Genomic DNA, 10,709 nt, shown 5'->3' with positions numbered 1-10,709 from the left:
ATGTTTGGAGACAAGGTGGGATTGCAATGTAATGCCATTTTGATATAAAAGCATTTTGTGTCTTCAATTATTGAATAAATGACACATCATTATTTGATAATTTCAATATTGCGGTATAGTTTTCACCCAAATCGGCCTCTATGCACCCACAGAGCGCATGTCAGTGCCACGCAGCCCATTAAATACATCATTTCATCACCACAGTAGAGGTGATGCACTTTAAAACTGAACGCTTCCAGCGAGGAGCGCGTATGGATCAGGTTTTTGGGGATTTTGGCATCACCGCGGAAGCCTCTCCAGGACGCACGAGCCGCGGCTCGGCCGCGCGGAGCTCTGCTGCTCCGGCGGACCAGCGGAGAGGTAGTAAGTGGATGTTTCTTTGCACAGTGATTAAGGGGGAGGACCAATGGCAACAAAGGAGACGGAGAGGACGGTAGCTCCTCCTTCTCGCTATCTCTCCCTCTCCCTCTCTCTCTCTCAGTGCTTTATAGATGCATATAATCCCTGAGTTGACCCAGAACACAAAACTCCTCTGACTGCCTAGACGCCGCAGAGTTTGTATCCGCCGCAGGGCTGCATGTAGCGGGAGCATCAGCTGGAGAAACGTACCCCCGGACAACCGACCCAACTCTTCTCCGTATACGGATCCGACATCAATACATCGGGGTAGGTGTCGTGTTCCGCCGCTGCGCTCACCAGGTAGAGAGACGCAGCACTTTCACCCGTTTTTTAACGTGTGTGTGTGTGTTTCACATCGCTCTCCGGAACAGAAGCAGCAGCACGCCGGTCGGCTGCGCGCATCCCGGTTCCCCCCGCGTCACTTGTCGTCCTCGCGCTGCGTTATGGCTCCATTAATGTCCGTGGCGGCTTTTTTTTTATGGCTTCGAATGTCAAAATAGCCCCAAACGCGCACGAGGATAACGCGCCATGAGAAAAGAGAAAAGAGGTTTCATGCTTGTTTAATAATGTCAGCAATGATTATCCTCCCTCCAGACTCTCTACTTACAAAGTGGCATTTAACTGGATGGTATCTAAGAGGCTCCTCGGATGGGTTTAATGAGGGAACACAGGAGCAGGATCTTGAGGGGCATTTTAGGCTATTGGTGGGGAAAGTGTTTTGTTTTATCAGCACTAAAAGAATTGAATGGCTCCAAGCAGCCAGGGGCACCCACTGACTTCTTTTTTTATTGTATTTCTTTTGTGGTAAGGTGAATTTAAAAGCCTGACATCCATACCATTCCTCAATGTGGATGTTTAAAAAAAAAAAAATTCGGAGTCTTTTTTTTAATGATCATCCCATTTAGAGGACACAATAAAGCCATCGATTCTAACAAGGCTAATCACGTTGACATTACAGCTTCCGCGTGAGCTGCTCAGGATCTGTTTGTCAGTCTGTAGGTAATCTTAATTGAAGAACGTTTTTGTAATGACTGTGGGAAGACCAGAGGTAGTGCGCTGTGTGTGTGTTGGGGGGGGGGGGGTCTGGAGGAGCATACCTCTGCGTCCTTTTGGCTGCAAGGGTATTGCTGCCCCCCCCCCTCCTCCTCCTCCTCCTCCTCAGTTGGTTGGATACCCAGTGGTAACTCAGTGATGGTGTAATTTTGGAGGTTGGAAATGGTTTTTTTGGTATTATCTTGTATTAGTTTTTCTACCGGGACTCTTTCGATGCGACAGAAAGTGGTTTCCCGACACAGATAGAGAAACTGTGGAGGAGGGTGAGGAGTTTCATCAGAAAGGGAGCTCTTGTTCTCACAAGGACTGTGGTTTTATGTGGTCGCTTTAAAGAAAAGGGCAGCGAGTTAGCGTTTAGTGCACTTCTGTAAAACTGGAAGAGTCCAACTGGAAACGGAGGCCGAGAGATCCCACATCGTGTTCTCCAGAATAGGTCAACATCTAAAAAAAAACTCCAGAGCCGACATTTCCTATGATGCAACTGACTAGCATTTATTCTGTTCGACCCACTCTGCCTCCTAAATGTTCATATATGTTTACACCTCCGGTTTGTAACGATGACTTAAAATATAGTTTATTTCCCACACACACAAAAAACAGAAAAGTCTAAAGCTCTACCAAAGACGACTTTAACGACATCGAGGAAGAGCGATACATCGAATGAATTTGTTTTTAGTTCGATATGTTCAGTGTGGCAGACGGATTAAAAAAGGCCTTTTATGGATGTGGGTGGACCAGTGTGCCGATTCTACTCGGTTCAGTCGGTCTCTACCTGCTGGCTAGCGAGCATTGGTCTGTAAATATCAGACCGATGTTCTGTCGAGGAACACAAATAACAGGAGCAGCGGGATTAGTTTTATTAAAGTGGATTCTCCACTTCGTCCGAGCTATTTGTGTGTTTAACATGTGGCAAGGAAAGCCTCGCAGGGGCCTCAGGGCTTTATTATTCTGCTCAACTTGTACACAAAGTCCTAAAACGTATGTTTGAGGCTCTCTTTTGGGGGACGAAAAGAGAAATAGAACTACTCTAACAGTGGATATTCCCAAAGCGTGGCCAGTCCTACTCCAAGGTTATTCTTAACAATCTTTAGAAAGATATTTCCAGAGCCACAAAAGACACGCGCAGGCTGAGAAGCACTGCTTGTGACGAGTAAACTGAACTTCCCGTGTGCAGTGGTGGCTTGCCCCCTTTTTTCATTTCGGCGTATTTTAGGTTGTGATGTCACGCGTTGCATTCAATAATCTAATCGGATGTTCAAATCTCTGTTTTTCAGGGCGATAGAAGCCATGGCTGAACACATGATGATGCCCATGACCCACGGCTTCCGGATGGGCATGAACGGACCTCAGCAGCACAACGGCCAGCCCGGCATGCGCACTCCGCCCAACGGCCAAGTGATGCACTACGGCCGGAACCCTCAGAGCAGCATGGAGGCCGCCATGAGGCAGCGGCAGAGCATGGTGGGGCCCGGCGGGATGGCCGGCCCCTTGACCGGAGCTCCCATGGCCAACCACCACCAGATGATGTCTGGGAACATGATGTACAACGGCCAGGGTCCGCAGCAGCAGCAGCACCATCACATGCACCCCCAGCAGCAGCAGCAGCAACAACAACAACAACAACAACAACAGCAGCAGCAGCAGCAGCAGGTCGGACACCCGCAGCAGTACATCCCCGGTAACCTCACCTCCCAGCAGCTCATGGCCAGCATGCACCTGCAGAAACTCAACACTCAGTACCATGGACACCCGCTGGTCTCGGCCAACGGCCACCACATGCCCAACGGCGGCGCTCAGTACCGGGTGGGTCCGGCCCAGCTGTCGGGCACGCAGCACATCGGCGGCCCTCTGGGCCAAAACCCCATGGACATGGATCTGATCGACGAGGAGGTTCTGACCTCGCTGGTGCTGGAGTTTGGGTTGGATCGCGTTCAGGAGCTGCCCGAGCTCTTCCTGGGACAGAACGAGTTCGACTTCATCTCGGACTTTGTGTGCAAACAGCAGCCGAGCACGGTGAGCTGTTGAAGAGAAGCGTCCGGGAAGAGCTGGTCGGGTTTAGTCTTGGACTGGACACCCCCCCCCCCCCCCCCCCCCCAAAGAATGACTGAGCGGTCACAGTAGCACAGCGAGAGGAGACAATCTCCCTGTTCTGGTTCTGGGTGTTTCTTGTGTATTTGACATTGGACTCGTGCGCCTTCACCACTGACCCCCCTCCTCCCTCCTCCTCCTCCTCCCCCCGCCTGCGAGTCGATGAAGAATTGTAAAGAGAGAAAACGCAGCGAACGCAGCGGGGTTCTTTTCTTTGAGCCGGTGCCAGAAAGATCCGTCGTCTTTTGGCCCAATTGAGGCGTCCTGATGCAGCGGGCTCCGTCGGTACCCATCTGGCCCTCGGCACATGTGGCTGCGTTGCCAGGGCTTTGGGATCATTGTAAACTTAACAAAACACAACGGGGAAGGGGGGGGGGGGGAGACACACACACACACACACACACCGAAAAGACGATATCCGTCTGGGTCCGCTAGATTCGGTGGCATCACTTTTAATGCATTTGATCTCTCTCTTAGTGACACCTTCAAAAAAAAAGTAGCAGACATTTTACAAATTTATAAAAGCTAGTCCTCTGAATTTGTTTATATAATGATGACGGGATTAAGAGCAGATTTCTTTTTTTTCTTCCTGACATGCATATTGAAGGCTGGCTCTTCAAAAAGAAGTACGCGTTTCCTCGACGGGCGAGAAGCGGAGGTTGTGCAGCATTCCTGGGTGACGGGAAGCAGATTATCTCGGATTTGTTTGGGGGCGAATTGTGCCACATTGATTCTTTTAGCTTTCAGTGTCATTCACCTGACTCCGATTTAATCTGCGATCATTAAATGTATCGCATCTGTTCCCCGCTAATTAACTGCGATCGAATCATCGGCAAAGTAGCGCATCGCTTCGAGTGTCTGCTTCGACAAAGCATTTATCTTTAGAAAAGCGTTCCGCTCAAAGACATATAAATGCTCGTGGCAAGCAACGTTTTGGGTTTACCGCTTCGTAGAATCGCATGTCGGGGAGGAAGAGACGTGTCGGTCGCAGAGGTGGGATTCTTTTTCTTTTGTTCTAAAACAGGATTGGTTTTTTTTTTTTAAAGGAAAAAAAAGAGCGGGATTGCAGAATTTGCATCTGCGTGTTGTTTGTGTACGTCTGTGTGTGCGTGTGTGGTCGGTGCAGCGAGGCATTTAAAAACCCATTGAATGGCGTCCTCCTCTCTAAACACATGTCCCTGTGTGGGGGGGGGGGGGAGAGGGGAGAGAGAGATATTCTGATGAGTGGACACAAAGTGTGGACACTGCACTCCCCGGCAGCACTTAGTTTAATCATTATTTAAATCCGCTACCTGTGGCATTGATTTCATTCGGCGGGAGGAGCGGCCGGGGAACGCGGAGCGTGCAAAGTTGTTGTTTTTTTGCCATAGATTAGCTTACGCTGCTGCTTTTCTACTGATTACATATAAATTACATGTTCTCACACGCTTGTCTTAATTGAGGTCGGCTTGCACATTCTCCAATGACTCAATAATTTAAAAAAAAAAGGAACATATTCTGTGGCGTTTTTTTTTTTTTTTTTTTTGCGCAGTTGGTTAATTAGGTTTTTGTCAAGGTTGCTGCTCCGCGCGCTGCAGGCGGGTGTGAGAGAGAGAGAGAGAGCGAGAGAGAGAACTTCCTGCACTCGTAATGCTATTTGTGGAGCTGTCGGAGGGGTCAGCGCTGCGCTGGTGCACTGTGTTAATCTGTTCCAATACGACTGCGCCGCTGTCCCCGTCTCTCTCTGGAGATCTGCCATCTCCCGAGCGCTCGAGTCAAACAATGGGTATTGAAACGCGGTCGTAAAAAAAAAAAAAAAAAAAAAAGGCAGAGAAGCGCCAAGCGAGTTCACGCACTGTTTCACTTTCTGCCTGACAACATTTTGGCCAGACCGACTTTTACAAGCTCACGGTTGGAAATGGAAAAAAAATAATTCTTTCTGGCCTTTTCTATAGCGAGACAGTGGCCTCTTGATTTCTGCTCTATCGGGAAGCGCAGCCTTCTCGTGTATTGTATCTTTGGACTGTAGACTAGAGGTGAAGTGGATCTAGACACATTTAAGGTACTTTAAATAAAAAAAACTAAAAAAAACTTTGTCCGATGTACATGTAAAATCAGTGGCTGATTTTTTTTTTCATTTGTATGTGTTGACAAGAGATTATACCCTACATTTTTACAAATGAGTGTGTAGATATAGTATGAGAATACCAATGTTTTTGTTGGGGTGCAGGGCCTGAAGCTTTAAGACCAAGTACACTGCATGTTAAAGCGAGCGTGAGGGATGCCACCCCTTTCATACAAAGCAGCTGAGAATGTACAGTACAACACATTGTGGGAACTTGTCTTAAGATGGTAGATAAACGTGTGAGATTGTACTCCTTGTTCCAAATTACACATCATTCATTTTTGGGGTAAAGACCCCTCCCCCCACCTCCTCTCCCCAACTCCCCAACTCCCCCACCCCCCACCCCCTCTCCCACTTCCCCCAAAGCTTTTGTAATGTTCTTGATTCTATTTTAAGAAAATGTATTTATTTTCAAATAAAATATTTATTTAAAGAAATGTTTTTTCCCCCGGCGTTTTGTCAGTGATTCTGCCGTTGGACGTCAAAAAGAGCACGTTATAATAATGTGGCTGTTTATCAAACTGTGTGTGTGTGTGTGTGTGTGTGTGTGTGTGTGTGAGCAGTTTGCTGATTCGTCCTGTGAGTTTTATTCTCTTGTTGTTTTTTCACCACTTCTCCACCCACAAGAAGTGATGAAAAGTACAAACTACATATCTCAAACAGAAGTGAGTCAGCACAATGCTTTTTTTAAATAATTTTTTTAAGTTCACTGTGTTTATATAATTGGAAAATGTCCACTTAAAAAAAGCCCAAAAAATGTCACAAAGTGACATTTGGTGAAGTGGTGTGCCGATTGGCAACACGTTAAAGTGTCTGTATCCAATGTGATGAAACCGATGTGCATCAGCGAACTGTCTGGCTGTAGGAAGCCTGTTTGAAAGGATCCGTTCCAAGAAGTGCACCGACTGATGTAATCAATCACTTGAAACTACATGTCTTTTTTAGTCTTCTAAGACCTTATAGTGCCGTCTTTTTCCACTTCTCTCCACCTAGAATCTGCAGATCTCCAGCGAGAACTTTTGTTTTACCATTTCTGTGGGGATTCAAGGGGAGAAAAAAATGAAAACAGTCTAATTAAAATTCCAATTAGCTGTGCAGGAAAGTCATAATAAGAAGACCTGAAATACTTAGGCTGCTCTACATGACGTGAGTCAAGGCAGTGTTTTGTCCTTGAGCTTTTTAATGGATCTTTGGAAGCTATCTGAGCATATGAATATGCAGGAGAGCAGACCGACGTCGGAACACAGTGGCAAGGCCGTGTCCTATCTAGCATGTTAACGAAAATGAGAATATTTGTATTTCTGCCTCGTGTTTATAGGATCCGCTCCAAATGTAATAGATTTTTTTCTCTTTTCTGCTCCTCAGGGTCACAAAGTCACACACAAGTGACTACTACACACACACACACGAGAATCTGTGCTCTCTCATTGAACCTTCAACCATCAGTGTGAGATAGTTCAGGGCCCACCGTGACCGAAAATGTACAATAAAATTAAATGATGAAGACGAAATATGAATACAAATATGTATAACATATTAATTAAATGAAAAACTGAAATATAAATAATGTCAAAGGAACTCACAGTGAATTCCAATAAAACATTTGTTTATAATTCTGTATCCCGTGTGCTTTTCATCTCAGTGTGTCTCCTATGATACCTCAAACACCTGTTTCCTGCTGGCGGGGAAATGCACCGCTTACTGTAGCCACACTTCAGAGTTCAGTGCACATTGCAGTTATGCGGCATACTATGATGAAAAAAAAACCACTTTCCACAAATGAGACACATAAAAGTTAGAGGGAAGAGGAGCGACGGCCATTACTCGCAACAACAAAAAAAGCTCGTTGCTCCGATCTGGGAGTCCTCGAGTCTGCTGGGGAGCAGGGGACAGAAATACTGCTGAGTCAGCATTCATAACCGCGAGAAGTGGTCCAAATGCAACGAGGATGCAATATTTCACACGCTGAAAGGGTGGGCTCTGTCTTCACCATGGGGGGTCTCTCTCTCTCTCTCTCTCTCTGGAAACATGCATTTGGAGAAAGTCAGAGGCCTGATGGGAATGTGTCGAGGATGACAACACAGCGACCCCGGGGAGTCGTTATCATTACATCTTCGCTGCGCTGTACGAGGAAGAACAAGCGGTTCCTCCTGTGAGATGTTACGAGGCCAGCGCAAAGCACACACAGATTACACCGGCGTCATCTCGTTACCGCTCCGGCCCGCAGAGAGCTCCCACCGATCTGCACAACCGTAAAAGTTGGAGCGCTTGGCCGAGAGGAGCTTATCTCTTCTAAATACAAACAGGAAACTGTATCATGGAGCCACTTCCTACAGCTAGGCGAGGGAGGAGGGGGGTGGGGGAGGGGGGGGCGGTATATCCACTCTCAGAATAGCCCCTTCTGGCGGTAAGCATACCAAACATGAGAGCGCCTGCTGGGTCTCATGTGGGAGCTGAGACCCACTCACTGCAACCTATTAAATCAAGAGCACAGTCAAGGGTGACTCTATTCACCAATTATTAGAGCGGGCGATTGAAATACCTTAAATATCTTTGAAGGCACAACCTAAAAATTGGTGAGTCAAAGCCCGGTGCTTCAATTTACATGTGGGTGAAACACACGCTGGACCCCTTTTTTTCTTTTAAGCGTGGTATCTTTAAATTGCGTAACCTCAAGTCGAGCGTTGATGGTGCAGCACTCGCTCCCATTCATTTCCTATCATGCAACTGAATAGCATTTATTCTGTTAGACCCACTCTGCCTCCTAAATGTTCATATATTTTTACACCTCCAGTTTGTAACGATGACTTAAAATACAGTTTATTTTTTTCCCCACACACACAAATAACCCAGAAAAGTCTCAAGCCTACCAAAGACGACCTTAACGACATCAGGCGATACGCGTGTATGTTCAGTGTGGCAACATTAGCCGTCTAGACGGATTAAAAAGGCCTTTAATGGAAGTGGATGGACCAGTGTGCCGATTCTACTGGGTTCAGTTGGTCTCTACCTGCTGGCTAGCTAACGCTCGTTGCTCCCATTCGGCTCCTCTTCCTCTCAAAGCTCCGATGTTGGGCTGCCGGTCTCCTCCACGCCTAATTAACGTGGCTGGAGAAAGTGGTCTGAGTGGAAAGAGCAACGAACCGTTACCCTGAATGTTCGGAGCTTTAGAGGCGGTTTCAAGATGTACCATAATGTGTCCGGCTGATTCAAAGAATGTCAGAGAGAAATTATTGAAATAAAACCAGTTTGAGGACACAGGTGGGAGAAAAAAGAAGAAGAAAAAAAGGCTGAACATAATGAAATTGTAAATATCTTCACCTTTTTAGTATCTGAATACAACAAATGGCATATAACATGTTAGTTAGTGACCTTTCCTGGTGCTGGTGGATATTGTTTCTCATGAGAGGAGTGATGTGAATAAAACTCAATGAGGCGCATCATCGGCAAACGTATTTACTTTGACTTAAAGAGTGGAAACGTTAATGTGAATGAAAATTGTGCTCACGCCGACTCATCGTGTGAACCGCTCAGCCGGTAAGTTATTGCAAGCGGAGCCATTAAATGGCAATACTGGGTCTTCTGTAGCACATAAATGGTGCCGGCGTTAAAAGCAGAATTTAATTTGGCTGGATAGGATAAATATATATCCGATGCCGTCAACGTGGAAATTAATTATTCACCTGGACTTCCATCCCCCGTTTGTGATTTGAAAAGACGCGTGTACATTTACACAAGAATTTCGTGGATTAAAAAATGTCAAATGCTATTGGTTTGCATTTGAAGATCTATGATTGAATCTTGATTTTACAATGGCAGGAGCTGCATGAATTATCAATGCAATTTGAACTAGAACGGGCACTCGGTAGAGTGCATACCTTCGCATATCACAACATTGGGCATTGCATTGTGAACATTCTGGCATTAGTTGCATGCCAATTGGATACAAATTGACCGTGCTATGGTAAAAATAAGATTTTGACCGATCCATAACCTTGACCTTGACCTTTGACCCGATTGATCCCAAAATCTAATCAAATGGTCCCCGGATAATAACCAATCATCCTACCAAATTTCATGCGATTCAAGAAGATGTTGACCTTTTCATGACCTTTGACCTTGACCTTTGACCCGATCGATCCCAAAATCTAAACAAATGGTCCCCGGATAATAACCAATCATCCCTCCAAATTTCATGCGATTCGGTTTAAATCTTTTTTTGTTATGCGAATAACACGCATACAAATAAATAAATAAATCAATCAATAAATATACGGCGATCAAAACATAACCTTCCGCATTTTCAATGCGAAGGTAATGATTGCACTGTTAGTCTCAACAGTTCTAGAGGGGAATTTATCCACCAAAAAAAACTCCTCAATGCGAAAACAAGACCACATTTGAATGTGATTCATCAGCTGGTAGTTTTTGGATGTGTGAAATAGTGAGATATGACATAATGATACCAGACCCTCGACGTCAATCGTGCCACGCGGTTCCCCCGTGAAGTGGAACAGAGATTCACGAAGCGGTGAGGAGTCACACCTCGCTGCGTACCGTACACACATGAATGTGACATTCCCCGAGTGTGTTTGGTGACATATCACTCTGGACCCTTTTTGTCTTCTCATCAAACTGGTTCATTTCAACCAGTTGGTGCGTCCACCGCTTTGGAGACGTGCAACCATCTTTTAGCCGCACATTTTTTTCTTCTTAAATTTTTTTTTTTACCTGCCAGCCCAGTCTAATCCAGAGCTGCCACTGCCACTGCCAAGTCCACCTGGTGGGACAGCAGGGCGGCTCTGTGGGCCACATCCGCTCGAACACGGTAATAGTCCAGATGACGGCGGGACACTCAGACCCCGAGACACAGTCTGTCTTTTTTTAAATGCTTTAAAAAAAAAAAATTATGTTAAATGTGAGAATAGATTGTGTGAGTCATAGGAGTCAGACTGAGCGAGCGATTACGTCACATGGATAATTTTAAACGGTGAGTTACACAATAGTTAGTCTAACCTTCGCAGCAATGACAAGCACGGGGCTTCATGCACAGACTCGTCCGGGG

General features: G+C 46.0%; 1 protein-coding gene across 1 annotated transcript; it reads left to right on the top strand.

The window, feature by feature from the left end:
- Window positions 1-518: 518 nt before the first annotated feature.
- On the top strand, window positions 519-6,085 carry cited4a (Cbp/p300-interacting transactivator, with Glu/Asp-rich carboxy-terminal domain, 4a). Its single transcript, XM_056419453.1, has 2 exons — window positions 519-666; window positions 2,727-6,085. The coding sequence occupies exon 2, from the start codon at window positions 2,740-2,742 to the stop codon at window positions 3,475-3,477; it is 738 nt and encodes a 245-aa protein (XP_056275428.1). The 5' UTR covers window positions 519-666; window positions 2,727-2,739; the 3' UTR covers window positions 3,478-6,085.
- Window positions 6,086-10,709: the final 4,624 nt, after the last annotated feature.

The sequence above is a fragment of the Pseudoliparis swirei genome, chromosome 1, assembly GCF_029220125.1.
Source record: "Pseudoliparis swirei isolate HS2019 ecotype Mariana Trench chromosome 1, NWPU_hadal_v1, whole genome shotgun sequence".
Classification (NCBI taxonomy): domain Eukaryota; kingdom Metazoa; phylum Chordata; class Actinopteri; order Perciformes; family Liparidae; genus Pseudoliparis; species Pseudoliparis swirei.
This window is presented reverse-complemented; position numbering and strand designations above follow the sequence as displayed.